The following is a 22,439-nucleotide window of genomic DNA, read 5'->3' on the forward strand; positions in this document are numbered from 1 at the left end:
CAGTACCGAGAGGCACAGGTCTGTCGCTGTGTAACACTGGGTACAGAACTGTGGTGCAGATCTGCCACTGTGTAACACTGGGTACAGTACTGAGAGGCACAGGTCTGTCACTGTGTAACACTGGGTACAGTACCGAGAGGCACAGGTCTGTCACTATGTTACACTGAGCTACATTACTGAGAGGTGCAGTTCCATAACTGCAGCTTTTCATAGAGTTACACAGGTTGGAATCAAGTCCGTCAGCTCAACTCATCCGTGCCAACCAAGATGTTAGTCCCATTTGCCTGCATTTGGCCCATATCCCTCTAAACATTTCCTATCCATGTACCTGTCCAAATGTCTTTTAACTGTCGTAATTGTACCCGCCTCTACCACTTCCTCTGGCAGCTCGTTCCATATACTGACCACCCTCTGCTTGGAAAAACCTGCCCCTCAAGTCCCTTTTAAGTCTTTCCCCTCTCACCTTGAACCTATGCTCTCTAGTTTAAGACTCCCCTACCCTGAGAGAAAGACTGTAACTATCAACCCTATCAATGCCTCTCATAATTTTCTAAACCTCTGTAAGGTCACCCCTCAGCCTCCTTCACTCCGGGGAAACAGTCCCAGCCTATCTGATCTCTCTGTATAACTCAAGGCCTCCAGTCCAGGCAACATCCTGTGAATCTTTCTGCACCCTCTCTCACTTGATTGCTTCATTCCTATAGCGTGGTGACCAGAAATGTACTCCATACTCCGACTGCAGCCTAACCAACAATTTGTATAACTGTAATAAGATGTCCCAACACCTGTGCTCAGTGCCTCAGCCAATGAAAGCAGGGGTACCATTCACCTTCTTCACCACTCTGTCTACCTGTCTTGCCGCTTTCGGGGAACTATTTACATGTACCCCAAGTTCTTGCTGTTGAATTACTCTCCCCAGGGCCCTGCCATTCACTGTGTATGTCCTGGCCTGGTTTAGCTTCCCAAAATGCATCACTTTGTGCTTGTCTGAGTTAAATTCCATCAGCCATTAGCTTGTCTACTTCTCCACTATACTACCACTGTTTGGTGTCATCTGCAAACTTATTAATAATGCCAACCACATTCTCTTCCAAGTCATGAATATATATGACAACAGGGGACCCAGCACTGATCCCTGCAGCACACCACTGGTCACAGGCCTCCGATCTGAAAAGCAACCCTGCACTACCACCCTCGAATGAGCTACCAGAGGAAGTGGTTGAGGCAGGTACAGTTATGACATTTAAAAGGTACTTGTACAGGCGCATGGATAGGACAGAGGGATATGGACCAAACACAGGCAAATGTGACTAGCTCAGTCAGGCAACTTGGTCAGCATGGACAAGTTGGGCCGAAGGGTCTGTTTTCAGGCTGTATAGCTCTATGACTCTGTGCGGTGATTCGTGCGCAAGGACACCCAGCTCCTTCTGAACATTTGAAAAAGTAGTCTGCTCTCCTATATTTTTCTGTCAAAGTGGCGACTTCACATTTTTTTTTCGGATTTTATTGCATTTGCAGGCCACTCGTTCACTTCTCACAAACCTTACTGCCATCCAGCTTTGTGTCATCGGCACACTTGAATATATTATGCACGGTCTCCTCGTCCAAATCACAGTTGGTGCCCCAGCAACAATTTCTGCTGCACTAAGAGACTGATTAAAAAAATTACTAAACCACCCGTCCAAAAATGACCCATTCATTCGTACTCTCTGCTTTCTATCCATCAACCACTCCTCAGTTCGATCCAGTGCATTACTCCCAATCTGGTGTCCTCTCATTTTATTTAATAACGATGTGGTTCACCATCGAAAGCCTTCTGAAAGTCCAAACACGGCACATCCACTGATTTCCTCCTTGCCTGTTCCACCAGTTACAACCTTAGAAAAGCTGTCTCAGAGATTTGTCAAACATTATTTCCCTTTCAGGAATCCTTGTTGATTTTCCCAGTCTTCTTGTTGTTTTCAGAGTGCCCAGATACCACTTGTACAGAGCAATACAGCAGGGATACAGGCCCTTCAGCCCAAACAGTTCATGCCGACCATGGTGCCCAATTTCCTGTGTTCGTCCCATAACCCTCCAAGCCCCTCCATGTACCTATCCAAGTGCTCCTTGAAACCCCTTGTAATAGATTCTAGCATTTTCCCAGTTACTGATACCAGGCCTGCAGTTCCCCATTTTCTCTCGTCTTCCTATCTTCCAGTTGTGGGAATGGTCTTGGAATCTCTGGAGTTTCAGAAGGTGACAGCAAGTGCATCCACCATCTCCATGGCTGCCTCCTTCAAAACCTTTTTGGTGCAGATTAGCATGTCCTGAGGATATATCAGTGTTGCTGGAATGGGGAATTGGAGTCTGCATGAGTGATTGTGTAGTGTTGGGGGAACGGGGAATTGGAGTGTGCACTGGTGGTTGTGTAGTGTTGGGGGAACAGGGAATCGAAGTCTGCACTGGTGGCTGTGGGGGAACGGGGAATTGGAGTCTGCACCAGTGGCCGTGAACAGGGTTTGCTCCTGACCTCCAGTGCTGTCCATGTGGAGTTTGCGCGTTCTTCCTGTGACAGTGTGGGTTTCCACCAGGTGCTCCGGTTTCTTCCCACATCCCTAAATGTGCAGATCAGTTAATTGCCCACTGTGACTTACCCTTCGTGCAGGTAAGTGAGAAAAGAATTGAGGGTGTCAGGGGCTAGGGGAGATGGGGTGTTTGATGGACTTGTGAAAGGCAATAGGTTGCTGGGCTGCAGAGAAATAAGGACGAGGATGGGACTGCTTATCACCTTCAGAGTCAGGTTTATTATCACTGACTAATATGTCATGAAACTTGTTGTTTTGCAGTGACAGTACAGTGCAAAGACGTAAAATTCCTATAAATACAAAATATATATAGTGCAAATGAAGGAATAACGAGGTAGTGTTCATGGGTTCATGGACAGTTCAGAAATCTGATGGCAGAGGGGAAGAAGCTGTTTCTGAATCATTGAGTTTGGGTCTACAGGCTCCTGTACCTCCTCCCTGATGCTGGTAACGAGAAGAGGTCATGTCCCGGGTGGTGAGGGTGCCTAGTGATGGATGCTGCCTTCTTGAGGCACCACCTCTTGAAGATGTCCTTGATGGTGGGGAGAGTTGTGCTCAGTCTGCAACCCTTTGCAGCCTCTTGTGATCCTGTGCATTGGAGCCTCCATACCAGGCGGTGATGCAACCAGTCAGAATGCTCTCCACCGTACATCTGCAGAATTTTGCAAGAGCCTTTGGTGACATACCGAATCTCCTCACACCCCCAAAAAAGTAGGGGTGTGCCTTCTTCATGATTGCATCAATGTGTTGTGCCCAGGGTAAATCCTCCGAGATGTTGACACCCGGGGACTTGAAGCTGCTCACCCTTTCCACTGCTGACCCCTCAGTGAGGACTGGTGTGTGTTCTCCCGACTTCCCCTTCCTGAATCCACAATCAATTCCTTGGACTTGCTGATGTTGAGTGCGAGGTTGTTGTTGCGACGCCACTCAACCAGCCGATCTATCTCACTCCCGTACACCTCCTCATCACCATCTGAGATTCTGCCAACAACAGTGGTGTCATCAGTGAATTTATAGATGGCATTTGAGCTGTGCTTATCCACACAGTCTTGTCAGCATTTATTGGCTCTCAATCCCACTAATTTAGCCAATACTTCTTTCCTAATTTCTGATATCTTTCAGTACCTGTCTCAGTCAAGACTTGCTGTTCTACTTCATCTCTGTGAAGAGTGACACAAAATATCTCCTGATTCAATCTATGAGAAACTTGTGTTTCCTTTTTACCCTATCTGTAGAAGCTTTTACAGTCTGTTTCATTTCTTGCTAGACTTCTCTCGTATTCTGTTTACTGCTTTCAATTTCTTTATCTTCATTTGCTGAGTTCTGAAACTTCAGAATTCTCCAACGCTGCCATTTTGACAGTATTACAAGTTTTTTCCTCTAACCTAACACTAGAGAAAGATACTCTGGTTTTGCTCTGGTCAGGCCACATTTCCTGTTACATTTTTGTGCCTTTAAGGAGATATGTTACTTCTAAACTTTATACCACTTCTTAAAACTTTCTTAAAATAGCTACTGCTGTTTTACTGCCATTCCATTTGAAAGTAGTTTCCCCAATCCACAATAACCTACCCAGTCCTCATACCTTATCGATTCCTGTGAACACAGATCTGGCCGGCATAGGTTAAGTACCATTACACCAGTGGTGGTATAGGGTTGTCATTATATTATGCCAGGGTATAAAAGAAAGCAGACCATAAAAGCATTGATAGATCGGTTAAGGAAACGTGGGTGCCTTACAGATTGAGAAAGGAGATACGTTGCACCTGCTTTCATCAATTAAGACAAAAACATCTCAGAAAAAATTGGAGAACAACATTTTTGGACTGACCTGAGTAGCTGAAGGAAATTAGTATTGGAGAAACTGATAGGACTGAAGGGTGATAAATCCCTAGGACATGCGTCCTAGGGCTTTGAAGGAGGTGGCGATGGAGATGGTGAATGCACTGGTGGTCATCTTCCAGAATTCCATAGATTCTGGAATGGTTGCCACGGATCAGAGGGTAGCAAATGTGACCCCACTATTTAAGAAAGGAGGGAGAGGGGGAACAGGGAACCGCAGACCTGGCCGCCCGATGTCAGTAGTAATAACAGGGCCCTTGGAAAAGAATGATAGGATTGGGCAGAGCCGACATGGTTTTATGACAGGGAAATCGTGGTGGACAAATCCATCAGAGGTTTGTGATGTTGTATTGAGCATAGTCGAGAAGCTGGGCACCAGTTGGTGCTGTGTATTCGATCTTTCAAAAGGCCTTTTAATAAGTAGCCACACCAGAGGTTATTAAACAAAATTATAGTGCACATCAGAATAATAAACTGGCATGGATTGAGGATTGATTAACAGACAGAGGGTGGGAATAAATGGGTCATTTTTGCATTGGGAAGCAGGGTGTCACAGGGAGGGTGCTACACTGGTGGTATATCTGCCATTACACCTGGGTATTCCATGGGGAGGTCCCTGACTGTAACCGTTTTACGCAAACTCCAGTACTGCGCAGCACTACTCTCACTGTATTGCACTGGGGTACAATTCTGGGGCACCGGTCTGAGAGTCTATCACAGGAGCATACTGGGGGATGGACCTGGGCTGTAACTGCACTCTATGCGGTACAGTACTGTGGGCACAGATAGATCATCAGAGTCAGTACTGGGGGCAGGGACTGTCATTGTATTACACTCAGCTACAGTCAACAGTGCTATGGAGTACACTAATAATGTACCATACTGGGGGCACTGGCCTTTCATTGGCAGAGTACACCTATCGCAGGATTATACCGAGGTTAGCACAAACCTCTCACTGTGTTGCACTAGGGTATATTACAGGGGCATAGATGTGTCACTGAGTTACACCAGGGTACAATACTCAGCATGTTTATCACTAATGTACTTGAGTACATTACTGGGGCACAGGTCTGTCACTATTACACCAGGGGTACTCTCCTTAGGGAGGCACATGTCTCTTGCTATATTACATTGAAATTGTAGTACTGGAGCACAGGTCCGTCACTCTGCTTCACCAAGGGGGCTTGGTGTAGTTCTACCGCTGCATTACACAGGGTACAGTATGGAGACAGACATAGCCTGTATTAGACTGGGACACTCTAGCCAGGGGAAAGATCAGGGGGTACAGATCTTTCACATTATTGTACAGGGGTCATTGTAATGCACTGGTGTACGGTAGATAGAGGCACAGCTCTGTCACCTTTTAAACTTGGCTGCTAAGGTGGGGCTCAGTTTCCTCGCTGTATTACACCTGGGTACAGTACTGGGGACATGGGTCTGTCACTATATTGCATCAGATTACAGTACTCGGGGCACAGGTCTGTCACTGTATTAGACTGGGGTACAGCTCTGGATTCACAACTCTGTCACTGCATCACAGTGTACAGTACGGGGGACTATGGTCTCTCAATGCATTACAGTGTACAGTGTGGGGAACACTGGTCTTTCACTGCATTACAGTGTACAGTGTGGGGAACACTGGTCTGTCACTGCATTACAGCGTACAGTGTGGGGAACACTGGTCTTTCACTGCATTACAGTGTACAGTGTGGGGAACACTGGTCTGTCACTGCATTACAGCGTACAGTGCAGGGGCCACTGGTCTGTCACTGCTTAATCAAGGCTCTTGTACTTCTCCCTCAGGATTGAGGGTAACTTGCTTCCACTCTGAGGTGCCTGATGCGGCCAATGTGGGGCCCACCACAGTGTACTGGGTGGGCGGGACTCACTGTATTACGCTGGGTACAACACTGGGTCCCGCCCACACAGTACTATACCCAGTGTAACACAGTGAGAGTCCTGCCCACCCAGTACTATACCCAGTGTAATAGTGAGTCCTGCCCACCCAGTACTATACCCAGTGTAATGCAGTGAGAGTCCCACCCACATAGCACTATACCCAATGTAACACAGAGTCCTGCCCACCCAGTACTATACCCAGTGTAACACTGGCAGCCTCCTGTCTGCTGCTGTGTGCTCCTGAGTCGGGCCCTTACTCTGAGCTTGTTCCTGGCCTGCAGGCGCTCCTGGACAAGGACGGGAGACGGTGTGTGTTCTGCATTAAAACTGCGAATCGAACGTATGAGCTGAGTGCATCCGACACCAAGCGTCGCCAGGAGTGGATGGAGAGTAAGTGACGGTCGGCCTCCCGTCCCTCTGGACACGGGGGTTTATTATTTCCTTTGCCTCCTTTTGCACCTGTTCATTGGTGGCTCTTCATGAAGTGCTCGACAGAAGGTATTCCCATTATTCCCAATCCACCTGTAGATTCCCTCCAGGTCACACACCGCCCTGACTTGAAAACGTATCGCCGATCCGTCACCGTCACTGGCTCGAAGTCCTGGAACCGCTTACCAATTCGTGGAAAGATCTCCCGACTCTCAGGTATCACTGAGGTGGGATACACATCCAAGTCAGGATGGTGTGTGACCTGGAGGGAATCTTCAGGTGGTGGTGCTACAGCACCTACTGCCCTTGTCCTATCCAGGAGGTAGAAGCCAGGGGTTTGGGAGGTGACGTGGAAGGAACCGGGCCGAGCTGAGGCAGTGCACCCAGTGCTTGGTTCCTCTAGGGAGGAACCCTGAATCCAAGACACTCCCCCGCCTCGTCTGCTTCCCTCCGGGAGCTCGGGATTGGGGAACGAACTGAGCCCTGACCCGTCGCACAGGATGCTGGACTTCAGAAGTGGGATCTGGGTCTGTAACGTGAGTGGTGAGTGTCCCCCATGCCTCTGTGTTGTTTCCTGCGCAGGTATCACCACCGCCATTTGGCTGCAGTCAGCGAACAAGCCCCCCCTGCACAAGGAGCAGAGGGGGCGGCGGCGGGAGCAGCGGCAGCAGGTGGCACAGAGGAGGAGGGAGGAGGAGCAGTGGCTGGCTGAGCTGAAGCAGGAGAAGGAGAGGCATCTTCGGGAGCTGGAGAGGCTCAAGCAGGTCTGTTAGACCACCCCACCCCCACCCCCCACCCCCCCCGGGCTCCCCTTCAGGTCGGGGGTCCCTGCCCCCGTCCCCGTCCCGCGCCACTGGTGGATCGGTCTGATCCCGAGACTGGGTAGGGGAGGGGGTGCATCGAACAGGCGGCGTGGCGGCCCCCGCGGGCAGGTACTCAGCTGGGACGTGGTGCGTGGGCTCCAAGGGCTTCTGGTTGCCTGCTTGTGACAGCCGGCATGTCGGTGAGAATCCAGGGCCACGTGCTGGTTTAAGAACCACAACGTGTTGGACCATGCACAGTGTTCAACCCAGTGGAGCGGGTGGGGGGGGGGAGGGGTGTGTGTGTGTGTGTGTGTGTATGCTTGAATTATGCATGTGTACTTGTGTGTGTGTGCGTGCCTGTGTATGCATACTGTTTACGTACGTGTGTGTGTGTATGCTTGAATATATGCGTGCGTACTTCCGTGTGTGTGTGTGTGTGTATGTGAGACCAAAAATTACGGGCAGGCACGGTAGTGTAGCGGTTAGCGTAATGCTATTACAGCGTCAGCGACCCGGGTTCAATTCCCGCCGCTGTCTGTAAGGTGTTTGTATGTCCTCTCCGTGTCTGCGGGGGTTTCCTCCCAGTGCTCCGGTTTCCTCCCACATTCCAAAGACGTACGGGTTAGGAAGTTGTGGGTATGCTATGTTGGTGCTGGAAGCGTGGCGACACTTGTGGTCTGCCCCCAGAACACTCTACGCAAAAGATGCATTTCACTGTTTGTACATGTGACTAATAAAGATATCTTAAAATACCCGGATTTAAACCCACCCCTTCCCCAACCCTCTTGCCCTTCCGATCCCTTCACCTCTCACCTTCCCCAATCTCCGTCACCCTTGTTGTAAGTGCCCCTTTTTGCCTTCTCCCTCCGCGTTTGCTGCCTCTCTGTGCTGGCCTCGCAGTGGCCGGTACCCTGGCCACACCTAGTGCCCCCAGCCCGCTGATGCTCTTGGAGCAGGTTTCATCCTATTGCCGTGATTACTGGGCCCGCCGTCAGCCCCAACGGTGGTCAAGTCGAGTTTGTTGTCATGTGCACGGGTGCAGGTACAATGAAAAAACTTGCTTGCAGCAGTAGGTACACAAAACACACAGAGTATAAATTAAACATAAATTGCACAAGATACTGAAGAAAAAGAAGACAGTGCAAAACAAGACATTGGTGCATAAAAACACAATCAGAGACAAGTCCATGGCAGTGCAAGAGGTGGTCTGTGGTGTCCTGTTGCTGAGGTAGGGTTAGGGGTGTGCAGGTTGGTTCAAGAACCTGATGGTTGCAGGAAAGTAGCTGTTCCTGAACCTGGCGGTGTGGGTCTTCAAGCTTCTGTACCTCCTGCCTGGCGGTAGCAGCGAGAAGAGGGCATAGCGCAGATGGTGGGGATCCTTGATGATGGATGCAGCCGCCTTGAGGCAGCACCTCCTGGAGATGCCATCAGTGCTGGGGAGGGCTGTGCCCGTTGTGGACCGGGCTGTGCCCACTATTCCCTTCGGCCTTTTGCGTTCCTATGCATTGGAATTGCCGTACCAGGCCTTGACGCAACCAGTCAGGATACTTCCAACAATACATCTTTAGAAGTTTGTGAGGGTGTTTGCTGACATTGCCGAATCTCCTTAAGCTTCGAAGAAAATAGAGGCACTGGTGCACCACCTTCTTCAGTGCCCGTCTTCCACACTCTTGGCTGCTCCACATCACAAACCCTTCTTATTGGTCTCCTAGGCCCAGGAGGAAGCTCAGGCCATTTGGCGCAACAAGGAGTTCCAGTGGACGGGGCAGCAGGAGGAGATGCAGCAGACAATGCAGCGGCAGCTACAGAAGGCTCAAAAGGTAGGGAATACCAGAAGGCCTGGCCATGTGGTTGGGCTCGAGCCCAGGACTGGCTTTGGGCCTGGGCCTGGGGCTTGGGGGGATGGGAGACCGGGACTGGAGTTGGGCCTAGGGCTTGGGGTTGAGCCTTGCCAGCAAGGCCCAGAACAGGCGGCCGAAGCAGCCCTCACTCGGGGAGGGTGCCCTAAGGTTGGTGTGGAAGCCTGGTGACTGGAGTACACTTGGTTTTAAACCATGCTGTACCTGCCTTGAGTGTACGTGTGGAGGACGGGGAGAGGGAGCTGCTCTCTGGATCAAACCTGAGTTGGATTGAATGTTTTGTGGATGATCTTTGGGTAGATGCTAGTGTTATAGCTACGCTGGAGGATCGTGAGTACAAACGGTATCCATAGGTCATCAAAACCATGGCAACAGTTTCTTCAGGGCTGTGACCTTGGTGGGTTAGTGGTGGAATCTGGGGGAAGTTGCTGAGAAGGCGGAGAGAGTAAAAAAAATGAGATTAAAGTTGGATTAGCGTGAATGGGCGGTTGATGGTCGGCACGGACTCGGTGGGCTGAAGGGCCTGTTTTTGTGCTGTTTCTCTCTCTCTGTGACTCTGTGTCTCACCTGCTCCCCCGCTTAGTGATGGAATGCAGGGTGGGGTCCTCGGGGGGGGGCCAAGCCGAGGTGGCAGACGCTTCAGTCTTGCCTTTCGCACTCGTGTACTGAGCCCCATCACCGTCGGGGGTGGAGACGTTCATGGAGTCTCCTCCTCCCTGTTGTATTGTTGACCACTGCCCGTGATTCACTGCGGCAGGATCGCAGAGCCGAGCCTGTCGATCTGTACCGAAGTGCAGCTGCATATGGTTTCACTCTCCAGCTAGCTCGTGCTGTGACCAGTCTGGCTGTGTTAGGTAGGGCAGCGTCGAGGGACGTGTCCTCCACCTGCCCTGGCGGTGATGGACACAAGGTAGGTGTCGTCCCTTGCCTCAGTATGAACGAATGCACGCCCGCCTTGGAGTTCTGAGGCTCAAAGCTTCACCAAGATTAGACCGAATAACTGTCGGATAAATAGAACTAAAGCCTACAGTCAGAAAAGAAGGAAGCTGTATATGCACAGTGCAATTTATGAAATAAAAACACTGGAAGTATTGCGGCAGCATCTGTGGAAAGAGAACTGACTGTTCAAAGGGTGGTGGACCCAAAACATTAACTGTTTCTCTTTCCACAGATGCTTTTCAGTTTATTTTTCAGACTTTAAGCAACTGCTTTTCATTTTGCTTCCCAGAGAAGTTTTTGCATCTAATAAGCTTCCTTCTCAGTGGCCGGGAAGGAGGGGAGAACTGGTGCCTGCTCGATGACCTCCTACTCCCGGACCAGAAGCAGCGGGGGGTAGCTTGCTGACTTCCACATGGAGGTGCTCCCCTACCTCCTTTCCCTGGGGGCTGCTCGGCCCACTGTGAGCTTCCCCAGACGGAGATAAGCAGGGCGTAATGAAACAACCTGGACCTCTTCATTGGTCACATTAAACGTTGGTGAGGGCAGAGCAAAGGCTGTCTGACTGGATGATGAGGTAGACCATGTGATGTAACCATGGAAACAGGGAGAGAAATCCTGCCCACAGCGAGGAGGTCAGTGAGGAGCACAGTCAATGTCGGTTGGGTGGGAGTCCAATGAAGACCAGGTAATGAGGAGGAAGAGGACACAGGAAATAAGAAACACCCGGCCTTATCACCAAGGCTAAGTCCGAGTGCCTGTCTTGAGTTGCAAACTCTGCTGCATTAGTCAAACCTCGGTCAGGCCAGCAGGCTGGGGTCTATCACCTGTCCCTCCTCGATGGTCCAGGAACCGGGTGACAGTGAGATCTGCCAAGGTCATGGGCGCACAGCTCTGCAGAGTATCCCACCCGAGGTGGAGCAGGGTAGGGTCAGAGGCGGTGACCCCATCCTCCGGCCTCCCTCAAAGATGGCCAAAGGGGACAAGGTGGTGCGAGGGAGACTTGTGTTTATGTAGTGGAGACACAAAGGATGGCAGGTGTAGGAATCTAGAGCAAAAAAACAAGCTGTTGGAGGAACAGCAGGTCAGGCAGCATCTGGGGAGGGAAATGGATAGTTGATGTTTTGGTTCAAGACCCTTCATCTGGATTGTGTTTATATAGTGTCTAATACATCCCCTTCAGGGTGTTCCTAAGCACTCTACAGCCAGTGAGGTAGCTCTGAAGTGTGGGCCTGGTAGTAATGAAGGAAGCAGGAGCCATATTACGTACATCAAAGCAGCAGAAGGATTTGCCTCCTACTTAGGCGGTCCCCTGCGGTCGAGACTGACTTCCACTCTGGTTTTGGGGTTCTGCACGGCCAGTATGGAGACCACGGACTCTTCCACAGATGGGGAAGGAGGTGCCTGACAGGACGGGTAGGTGGGTAGGTCGTGAGCTGGGGTTCTCCTTTACACGGGGGTGGTGGTGGGGGGGGGAAGGGTGCTCCTGATGCATGGAGAGGGTTCTCAGCACCACCCTAGGTGGTCCTTCTCCACTTTAAGCAGTCATGGACCAGAGATTCCCAGGAGTCAGTCAGTTGCATTTCCTCAAAAAAACTTTTGAGTACGTCCTTGGATCTTTTTCTCTGTCCTCGTTAAAAATTGCTTCCCAAGACGAGAGCTCGGAACAGAGTTGTGTGTTTAATGGTGATGATGATTTATGTAGTGATGGTGAGCGAGGGTTAAGTTTTAGGAGACGGTGTACCACATGTACGTGGAGTGTGAGAGGCTGCAGCCTATCTGAAGGGGCTGCTGCTCAAATTCTGGCTGCACTTCAGCCCCACGCTGCTGATCTATGGCCACCCAGTGCGGCGCGGGGCGGGTCGCGCGAGGGATCTCCTGGTGGGTCTTCCCCTGGGCCTGGCCAAGCTGGCCATCCATGGGTCCTGGCGGCGGGCGTCCAAGGGTTCCGGCCGGTCTGCCTGTCCGCCCATCTCCTGTCCTTACTTCCGCGTGCGGGTGTCCTTGGAGAGGGAGCACGCGGTATCCGCAGGCACCCTGGGTGAATTCCGCCATTGGTGGGGGGGGGGGGGATTGCGCTTGTCGTGGGCGGTGAAAATGCGATTCTTATCTGAAGTGTTGCGTGTGCATTTAGTGGTTGTTAGCGTTATTGCTACAGTGCTGCAGATGCATAGTTTATTTTTCTTCTCTTTTCTGTATTAGTTGTAGCATTTTGACACTGGATGTCCTTCTGTAGTGCTTTTAGCTAATAAACATTTGTATTAAAAGAAAGGGGTTAAGTTTTGGCCGGTGGCACTGAGAACAACTGCCCCACTCTGCGTTGTGATAAAGGCACACGTTAACTTGAGTGAACAGGCGGCCCCTGAGTTTGACATCGCTGGAAGTGTAGCACTTCCAAGAGTAGGGCACTGATGGGGAGGGGTGGGGGTTGGGGGTTGGGGGGGGTGGGGGGGTGCGGAGTGGTGCCTTAGAACCATCCAGTACGCCAGCAGCTGCCAGAGGGAGTAAACTGGAATGGCTGCTGCTAGCCTTCAACGGATGGAGGTCAGAGAACTGTAGGGACACGCCGCGCAGAAACAGGCCCTTCGGCCCACCCAGTCCGTGCCGGCCATCGACCGTCCGGGTGCACTAATCCTGCGTGTCGGGTGCCCGCTGAGTTAAATCGGTCTGTTACCCCTCCGTCCGTGTTGTTCCCCTCTCCATGCAGGACAACTTCCACCTGCAGCTGGAGGTGGAGCAGAAGGAGCTGGAGGTAGGAGCCCAGCGGCGCCGGATTCAGGAGCTGGAGCGGACGCGGCAGGGGCTGCAGCAGGCGCTGGAGGCCGAGGTTCAGGCCCGAGCCAGAGAGCAGGAGGCGCGCTCGGCACAGGCAAGGTGCAGAGATGGGCTGGCGCGGGGAGGGCCGTGACCGTACTTTCACTGAGCTGTTTAACCAGTGCAGGAGCCCCCCGCCATCTACCTGTCACGTTAACCCACCCCACACCAGGGCCTCTGCTTCACCCCTTCTCGCGGCGGGGCTGTGGCGAAGCCAGCGTTGCTGAAGACCACTTCAGAAGCTCGTCCAGCATACAGACTCCCTCATTCCCCCTCGGGCACAGGATTCCTGCTATGTCCCCAACACCCAGCCGCTTGGCGCAACTGGCAGAGGAGATATTTATTTATTAGTCACCTGTACATCGAAACACTCAGTGAAATGCGTCTTTTTGCGTTACTGAGAATGTGCTGGGGGCAGCCCGCAAGTGTTGCCACACTTCCGGCGCCAACATAGCACGCACACAATTTCCTAACCCGTACGTCTTTGGAATGTGGGGGCAAACCGGAGCACCCGGAGGAAGCCCATGCAGACACGGGGAGAACGTACAAACTCCTTACAGACAGCGGCGGGAATTGAACCCAGGTCGCGGGCTCTGTAATAGCGTCACGCTAAGCACTACACTACCGAGCCGCTGTCTCACAGCTCCAGCGATGGTGACCTCAGGTGCTATCTGTGTGGAGCTTGTCCTCCTCCCGATGATCACGTGGGTCTCCTCCCACATACCAAAGGCATGCAGATTGGTAGGTTAATTGGCGATTAGGGGGAATAAATTGGGATTAGCATAGGTGGGTGCTTGATGTCTGGTGCTGATTCAGTGGGTTAAGGGACCTTTTGCCAGGCTGTTTGATTATCACAATCCCTCCTTCACTAGGGGAAGTGCTGAAAGAAATATTGTTCACTTCCCAGCCAATATTGATCTCCCAACCGAGAACTGAAAGCCAGTTACCGGTTGCTTGCCGCATTCCTACTCGTGGAAGCCGACCTACTTGACTGCAGCATTGCCTGCGTTACGGCGCTTCCAAAGTCTCCCTGTAAAGCCGGCCACCGTCAAACGGTTCCATGCAGCGAAGCCTCCCCCACTCACCCCCTCCCTCTCTGTCCTCTCTGGTTTACAGGCTGTTGCAGGAGGAGGAGGAGAAGCTGAAGGAGCTGATCAGGCTGAAGGCGGAGCAGAATCTCAGCCCGCATCACCGGCGGGAGAGGAGGCAGCAGATCTCCGACAGGGAGCAGACCCTGCAGCGAGCAGTGGAGGGGCTGAGAGAGAGCAGGAGGCATCGCAAGCAGGATCTGGCTGTGAGTTAACTCGCTCGGCTTGGCCACCACCCCCACCCCCCCCCCCCCCCCGTCCCTCGTCCCGTTCACCAGGCCGTGGCGGGGAACTCGCCTGACAAGTGTGTCTAATGTTCTCTGAGGATGTAACAAAGAGGGTGTTGCGTGTAGGAGTGAAGGTTGCCTGAGGCTACAGGAGGATCTTGACCAGGTGGAAAGTTGGGCAGAGCGTTGGCAGGTGGAATTTAATCCCGACAAGTGTGAGGTGATGCACTTGGGAAGTCAAGTAAGGGAAGGACATACACAGTAAATGGCATGGCGTTAAGGAATGTTGATGAACAAAGGGGTCCAAGTCCACAGTTCCCTGAAAGTGGCAACACTGGTAGATAGGGTGATGAGGAAGGCATTTGCCATACTTGCCTTCATAGGACAAGGAATAGAATATAAAGGTTGCAAAGTTTGAGATAAAACACTGGTTTGGCCAGACTTGGGAGTATTGCGTGCAGTTCTGGTCGCTGCACTGTAGGAAGGATGTGCTTGCAGAGGAGATTCACCGGGCTATTGCTTGGATTGGAGGACTTCAGTTACGGGGAGAGATTGGACAGACTGGGCTTGTTTTTCCTAGAGTGAAGGAGGCTGAAGGGGTGACCTGATAGAGGTTTATAAATAGTGCAGATAGTCAAAATCTTTTCCCTGTGGTAGCGCTATCAAAAACAAGAGGGCATAGCTTTAAGAGGAGAAACGGGAGATGTAAAGGGGATCTTAGATGTAAGTTTAGCGCGCAGAAAGTGGTTGATATTTGGAACACGCTGCCAGAGAAGGTGGTAGGATCGGGTACAATCACTATGCTTAAGCAGTGTTTAGACAGACACTTGAATCGGCAAGGCATAGGAAGATACAGACAGTGCAGGCAAATAGGATTAGTGTCGTTGGGCAAGAAGGTCAGCATGGATGTGGTGGGCCGAAGGGCCTGTTTCTGTGCTGTATGTCTCTGTGACTCTATGATTGTATAAAGGGGAACCAGTAGATGTACTGTTTGGATTTCCAGAAGGCATTTGACAAGGTGCCACATAAAAAGTTACTGCGTAAGACAAGAGCACATGGAGTTGGTGGTAATATATTGGTGTGGATAGCGGATTGGCAATCTATCAGGAGGCAGAGAGTGGGGATAAATGAGTCAGTTTTTCATTGGAATCAGTAGCTCATGCCACAACTATTTACAATCTGTGTTAATGACTTGGATGAAGGGTCAGGGTTTGCTGATCATTCAAAAGTAAGTGGGTTAGGAAGTTATGAGGAGGCCATAAAGAGCCTTGAAGGGTAGAGAGCGGATTAGTGAGTGGGCAAGAAGTTGGCAGAAGGAGAATAATGTGGGAAAATGTGAGGAGCCTCCACTTTTGGAAGGAAGAATGAGAAAGCATATGAGTATTTCAATGGAGACTAGAAATTGTTACAGTTCAAAGGGTCTGGGAGTGAACTGTCCGAGCTCCACGATGCTCTGACATTAGGTCTTGTGCCATTCAGCTGAACCACCACTCCTTGCAGCTTTATGACCTACCACCCTGTGAGATCAGTCTCTTAAGCAGCAGGTCATCTTATCTGCGAGATGCTCTTTGAGCCGGTCAATGCGGCAGGAACATGAGAGCACAGGTTTAATATGAGCACAAGAGTTACACGGGAGATGGTCTGGAAATTCGTGGATGCTGTTGGATATTGGGTTCCAAGGAACTTTTAAGAGCATTTAGACAAGTGTGTATTGAGATAGAGTGAAGGGGAGCAGGAATAGGCCACATTGGATAGGGAAAGATTTCAGGGATAAAAAGGAATGGGGATTGAATACAGAGTAAAGTTCCTCTTAAGAAGTCCTGTCAAACACCCCCAAAGACAAGTTGAGGATACCGATCTTCTCACCTTTTCTCTGTTTGAACCTGAAGTGGCACAGACAGGGTGAACGTATACAGAGAGAAATGCATATTTCTCTCTTTACAAGTGCTGCCTGAGTGTTTCCAGCATTTTTTTATTTCAGACTTTGGCTCATGTTGAAGGAAAGGATGCAAAGATGATTTCTGAGGATGTTGCCAGGACTCGAGGGCCCTGAGTTGTAGGGGGAGGTTGGACAAGCTAGGACTTTATTCCTTGGAGTGTAGGATACTGAGGGGTGACCTTATGGACTTGTGTAAAATCATGAGGACATAGATAAGATGAATGCCACAGTCTTTTTCCCAAGGAAAGGGAATCAAAAACTAGAGGGCATGGGTTTAAGGTGAGGGGGAAAAGGTTTAAAAGGAACCCGAGGGGCAAGTTCATGCAGAGGGTAGTGTGTGTATACCGAATGAGCTGCCAGAGGAAGTGGTTGAGGCAGGTAATAACAACATGTAAAAGATGCTTATACAGGTACATGTATAGGAAAGGTTTAGAAGGATATGGGTCAAACACGGGCAAATGGGACTAGCTTAGATGGGCATCTTGGTCAGCATGGACCAGTTGGACCGAAGGGCCTGTTTCCATGCCGTATTACTCTATAACTATGAACATAATAGAGGATTAATTCTAGGCACACACTCTGGTAAATTTACATCACCTATTCCAAGCAAAGAGCTACAAATTACAGGTGAGCAGTGTAATGTTTGTGGCATTGGTCATTGCTGCTTTAAGGCGCTACCCCTTGTGTTATGTGACCAATTTCTCTTAGTGCTGCTGCAACATTGTTTAGTGTGGAAAAACCAGAGTCTGTCTGTCTCTGTGGAAAAGCCACTGTAAGAAATGACATCCTAATTGGTAATTGGTTTATTACTGTCACATGTATCTCACTGAGATGCAGTGAAAACCTTTGTTTTGCATGCCATCCAGACAGATCATTTCACAACGTAAGTACATCAAGGCAATGCTAGGGAAAAGCAATAACAGAATGCAGAATCTACTGTTACAGAGGAGGTGCAGTGCAGGTAGAAAATAAGGTGCAAGGGCCATGATGAGGTAGATTGTGAGGTCAATAGTTCATCTTTATTTACAAGTGGCCCGTTCAATAGTTTTATAACAGCGGGATAGAAGCTGTCCTTGAGCCTGGTGGTGCATGTTAGCAAGCTTTTGTATCTTCTGCCCGATGGGAGGGGGGAGAAGAGAGAATGTCCGGAGTGGGAGGGGTCTTTGATTATGTTGGCTGCTTTACGGAGGCAGCAAGAAGTGTAGACAGAGTCCATGAAGGGGAGGCTGGTTTCCATGATGTGCTGAGCTGTGTCCACAACTCTCCAAAGTTTCTCGCAGTCTTGGGCAGAACAGTTGCCGTACCAAGCCGTGATGCATCCGGATCAGTCGGCTTTTCTGTTACTTCATTCAGTACCCTGGTGAATTTGAATTGCTGAGCATTTTCCGGTATCTTCAACAGAGGCAGGTCAGAGGGTAAGCACTGTCACTGAAGGCAACTCTCCAAGCCAGTGCTCCCTCAAGCTGACCCCTCCTCCAGAGAGTAGCACCCTGGGCTGGTGGTATGGTGCTGCAGGGTATTCTGTCCCTTGGTGCTGTGCCCGATGTGATGGTGGACCAGCGTGGCCATGTTCAACTGTCCTTCTCTCACCAGGCAGCGAAGACAAAGCGGAGGCAGGCCAGTCGTTGTGTTAAGCAGTGGAACGTGCAACTCAACCGACTGATGCAGCCGATCGTCCCCGGAGGTAAGGTGGCTGAGGAAGCTGCGGTGGGGTGTGGAAGGTGGTGCGGAGTGGGCACTGATGTAACCACATTCCCTGGGGGAGTGGGGAATGGGGCAGTGCTGAGGACATTTCCTAGGGAATGGGGCAGTGCTGAGACTGGGATTGGGGATGTTCTCTGGGGAAATGGGGAATGGGGTAGTGCTGAGGACATTTCCTAGGGAATGGGGCAGTGCTGAGACTGGGATTGGGGACGTTCTCTGGGGAAATGGGGAATGGGGTAGTGCTGAGGACATTTCCTAGGGAATGGGGCAGTGCTGAGGACATTTCCTAGGGAATGGGGCAGTGCTGAGACTGAGATTGGGGACGTTCTCTGGGGAAATGGGGAACGGGGCAGTGCTGAGGACATTCCCTACAGAATGGGGCAGTGCTGAGACTGGGATTGAGGACGTTCTCTGGGGAAATGGGGAATGGGCCAGTGCTGAGGACACTCCCTAGGGAATGGGGCAGTGCTGAGACTGGGATTGAGGACGTTCTCTGGGAAGATGGGAGTGGGGCAGTGCTGAGGACATTCCCTAAGGAATGGGGCAGTGCTGAGACTGGGATTGAGGACGTTCTCTGGGGAAATGGGGAATGGGGCAGTGCTGAGGACATTCCCTAGGGAATGGGGCAGTGCTGAGACTGGGATTGAGGACGTCCTCTGGGGAAATGGGGAGCGGGGCAGTGGTGAGACTGGGATTGAGGACGTTCTCTGGGGAAATGGGGAATGGGGCAGTGCTGAGGACATTCCCTAGGGAATGGGGCAGTGCTGAGACTGGGATTGAGGACGTCCTCCGGGGAAATGGGGAGCGGGGCAGTGGTGAGACTGGGATTGAGGAAGCGTTCTGCTGGTGAGATTGGAAGAATGTAACAGTGGTCCTGATGGTTCCTGAGCTTTGCTCAGGATGGAGGGGGTTATAGGGCCAAGGGAGGTCATTCCTGTTCACATACCATTGACCCACTACACCTCAGTTTCTTTTGCCCACCGTTGCTCCATTCTCCTTGCAGCACTTGGCCAACAAAGTCCACCTGAACTTGGAAACCTTGAGCTTGGAGTCAGCAGTGTTTTTTGGGGGGAAGTTGTAGGCTCCTGCTCACCTTTGCATACAAAATGGGGGGTGGAGTGTGGGCTGGAAGTCAGGGATGTAGGTGAAGGTGGGGGTGTGGGAGAATGAGGTGTCATTGGGGGATTTGGGGTGTGTTTGGGGAGCAGGAGATGGGTGGGGATCTGGGGGTTGGGGAGTGGGATTGGGGTATGTGGTGTTGGGGTGTGGTTGAGGGGTTTGGTGAGAAGGGTGGGTGTGGGGCTTGGGAGTTGGGGTGGGCGTAAATCTGGCAGGTGGGGGAGGGACGCCACAACGGGAGGCAGCGGCCCCTCTCTGCTGACTGAACATTGAATTTTCTGCTGCTGTCACTCAGAACCTCTCTGATCAGTTTGTGGTTTCTGATCAGTGCGGTTGGTGTAAGGTGAGCAACGTCTGGGTGCGGGCTCAGTGGAAAAGAATTGTCATGGCTGGAAAGTAGTGAGTTGTCCCATCCGGGCCCCTGCCGGGGGTCGGGGGGGAGGTGGGGGGGCAGTGTTCATTCCCCCACCGGGGCTGGGTTGGAACCCATCTCTCTCAGACCCTAAAGCCCCGCTCCAGTCACTCTGCATGACCAGTATCTAGCATGTCTTTCTGTGTGTGATGCAGACCACTGGATCATGTCTATCAGCAGGAAGTTTCATACAGCCGGTTTCTGTGGGTCAAGATAGTTGTTATAGCATGGGGTGTGTCAGCAGTGTGGGTATTGCTAGAGGTGTGACATTTAGCTGGGCTGTGGCTGTCAGGCAGTGTATGTGGTGTTCTTCATACCACCCCCCCTCACTTGTTAGACCCCTGAATCTTGACTGACCATCTTCCCCTTGGTGGCCACCCCTTTCTCACTCCTCGATTTCCCAATCCTTCTCTCTCATGTCTGTCTCCCTCCCTCCCTCCTCCTTGCCCCCACACTCCCTTTCTTGGTCCTTGTCGTCATTTATTGGCCTCTGCTTGTGTACTGCCTCAGTTTCAAACCTTCTCATCCTTGCGTGGCCTCGCCCCTCCCTGGCTCCATGAGTGTCTCCGGTCCCACAACTCTCCCACATCTCCGCAATCCCGGCGACTCGAACATTCCCGATTTTCTCTCCTCCATTACTGAACCGGGGAAATCACACCCACCACCAATACCTCTTTCTATCTCCCACTGCTACTATAAGCTGCTCACTTTTGACCAAACCTTTGCTCACGCCCCTGTCCTATGTGACTTGGTGCTACACCTCATGAGATTACAGTCCTGTGAAGCGCCTCAGACATTAGGGAGGCCCTGTGCAAGTGCGAGTGAATGCTGTCCCGTAACCTTTGATCTTCACGTTGCAGCCACCCAGAATAAACAAAGAAGTGATGTCCTGAGCCACAGAGGAGGTGGAGCCTTCCCGTCCCTGGACCTCAGCACCAAGCAGCCCCAGCAGAAGATGAAGGTGCAAGATAAGAGCGACAGACCCAAGGGCTCGACCCAGGCCTCCGAGGAGACCTCGGAATCTGACTCCGACGACTATGAAAACATAGAGGAATATTTGAAGAATGTGTCGTTGACAGGATCGATGTCGCCCTAGGAGAGCGGCAGTCAGTTGTGACGGCGAATTAGGCGGGAGGAAGGTGTGAACAAGTCGCACAGAGGTTTCTCATTCCACACTGGACACCAGCAACAGACACTGCTGATTTCATCTTCCCCAGTGGATGAGGGAACCCCCAACATCCAAACACAGAGAGCTGGAAACTCCATTGGTTGGAAGCCTCATGGACACAGGGGAAAGTGGAGGCAGACCCAGCGGCACAAACAGCACTGAAAGATTTAACCAATGATAAAACATTACCAGTAACAAATCTCCTCTGTGCCTCATTTTTCTATAGGCCACTGTTGTTTTATTTGCAGTGATTGATGTGGAAAGTAATTTTCTAAAAGTTAAATGATTTGTCTATGACAGAGTCACTGAGGTTGGAGGTGAGGATCCACGGGAGGAAGGAGACTGGTCTGTCTGCTGAGAGAGGGGAAGAGAGGCTCACTGGTGCAAATATTACTGAGACAGGAGGAGGGATAGGGAGATCGATGGAGTTTATGGATGGAGCTATAATGGAGACAGGGAAAGGAATCCATGAATGAAACATTACTGAGGGGCTTACTGGAAGAGAGCGGTAGAGAATTCCATGGGTGAGGGTGTTACTCATCATGTACAGAAATAAAAGAATAGGCCATCAGAGCCTGCCCCACCATTCATCAGCCTGATCTACCTTAGAGCCATTTCCTGCATTATCCCCTTGATGCCCAGAAATCTCTTGATCTGCATTATGAGTGAACACAATGACTGCCACACCCCTCTGGGGGAATTCCAAACATTCACCACCCTCAGAATGAAGACATTGTTCCTCATCTCAGTCCTAAATGGCCGATGGCTCATTCTGAAACGATGCCCCCTGGTCCTAGAATCCTCAGTCGGGGGAAATATGCTCCCTTCAGCTCGCCTGAATAGCTGGGGCCCAAGCATGGACCCCTGCGTTATCCCACTAGTCACAGCCTGGCTACCCCAAAAGATCTGTTTACTCGCACTCTGCTTTCTGTCCAGTAACCGATTCTCAGTCCATTTCAAGAATTTAACCCAATTGGGGTAACCCACTTGGTTAGCCAATCTCCTGTGCAGGACCTTATCAAAAACCTTCTGGAATCAAAACGCAGCACATGCACGGGTTTCACTTATCACACTCTGAAAGAAATCCAACACATCAGTCATGATTCAATATTGACTCTGCTCAATCCTATTACTCTTTCCAAGCTATTCTGGTCTTACACCCATCACATGAACGCCAGCATTTTCCCAACCTTCAGCTCACAACTCAGTGTTTCCCAGTTTTCCCTCTCCATCCATTCTTAAATGGTGGGGTCACAGTTGCTACCCTCCAATCCACAGGAACAATTCTGGAATCTACAGAACCTTGGAATATGACAACCAGAGCACCCACCTCTTTCAAAACTCTGTAATACGGATTATCCACTCCTAGGGATTTATTAACTTCCAAGCTCACTAACATACAGTATCTAGTACTATTTTTTGACTATTAGTTATTGCCTTCAATAACTCATGCGCTTTAGGTCCCTGGTTCTCTGATGTATTCAACAGGTTTGGTGCATCTTCTTCTGCCATGAAGACAGACAGAGGGTATTTGTTTAATTCTTCTGCCATTTCCCCTTTCATGAATCCTCCTGTCTGTCTGTAAAGGGGCCCACATTTGCCCTTGTATTCTCCTCTTTACGTACCTATAAAG

General features: G+C 50.9%; 1 protein-coding gene across 1 annotated transcript in view; it reads left to right on the top strand.

The window, feature by feature from the left end:
- The window catches only part of LOC127578386 (differentially expressed in FDCP 6 homolog), a 48,747-nt gene extending 26,402 nt beyond the window's left edge, over positions 1–22,345 (top strand). The window contains exons 6-12 of the mRNA XM_052030356.1: positions 6,590–6,698; positions 7,320–7,501; positions 9,253–9,360; positions 13,043–13,209; positions 14,266–14,443; positions 17,997–18,087; positions 20,499–22,345. Of these exons, the coding sequence (XP_051886316.1) occupies positions 6,590–6,698; positions 7,320–7,501; positions 9,253–9,360; positions 13,043–13,209; positions 14,266–14,443; positions 17,997–18,087; positions 20,499–20,734 (1,071 nt within the window). The 3' untranslated portion in view covers positions 20,735–22,345. The remainder of the gene's footprint in view (positions 1–6,589; positions 6,699–7,319; positions 7,502–9,252; positions 9,361–13,042; positions 13,210–14,265; positions 14,444–17,996; positions 18,088–20,498) is intronic.
- Positions 22,346–22,439: the final 94 nt, after the last annotated feature.

This window comes from Pristis pectinata, chromosome 15 (genome assembly GCF_009764475.1).
Source record: "Pristis pectinata isolate sPriPec2 chromosome 15, sPriPec2.1.pri, whole genome shotgun sequence".
In the NCBI taxonomy this organism is placed as follows: Eukaryota; Metazoa; Chordata; class Chondrichthyes; order Rhinopristiformes; family Pristidae; genus Pristis; species Pristis pectinata.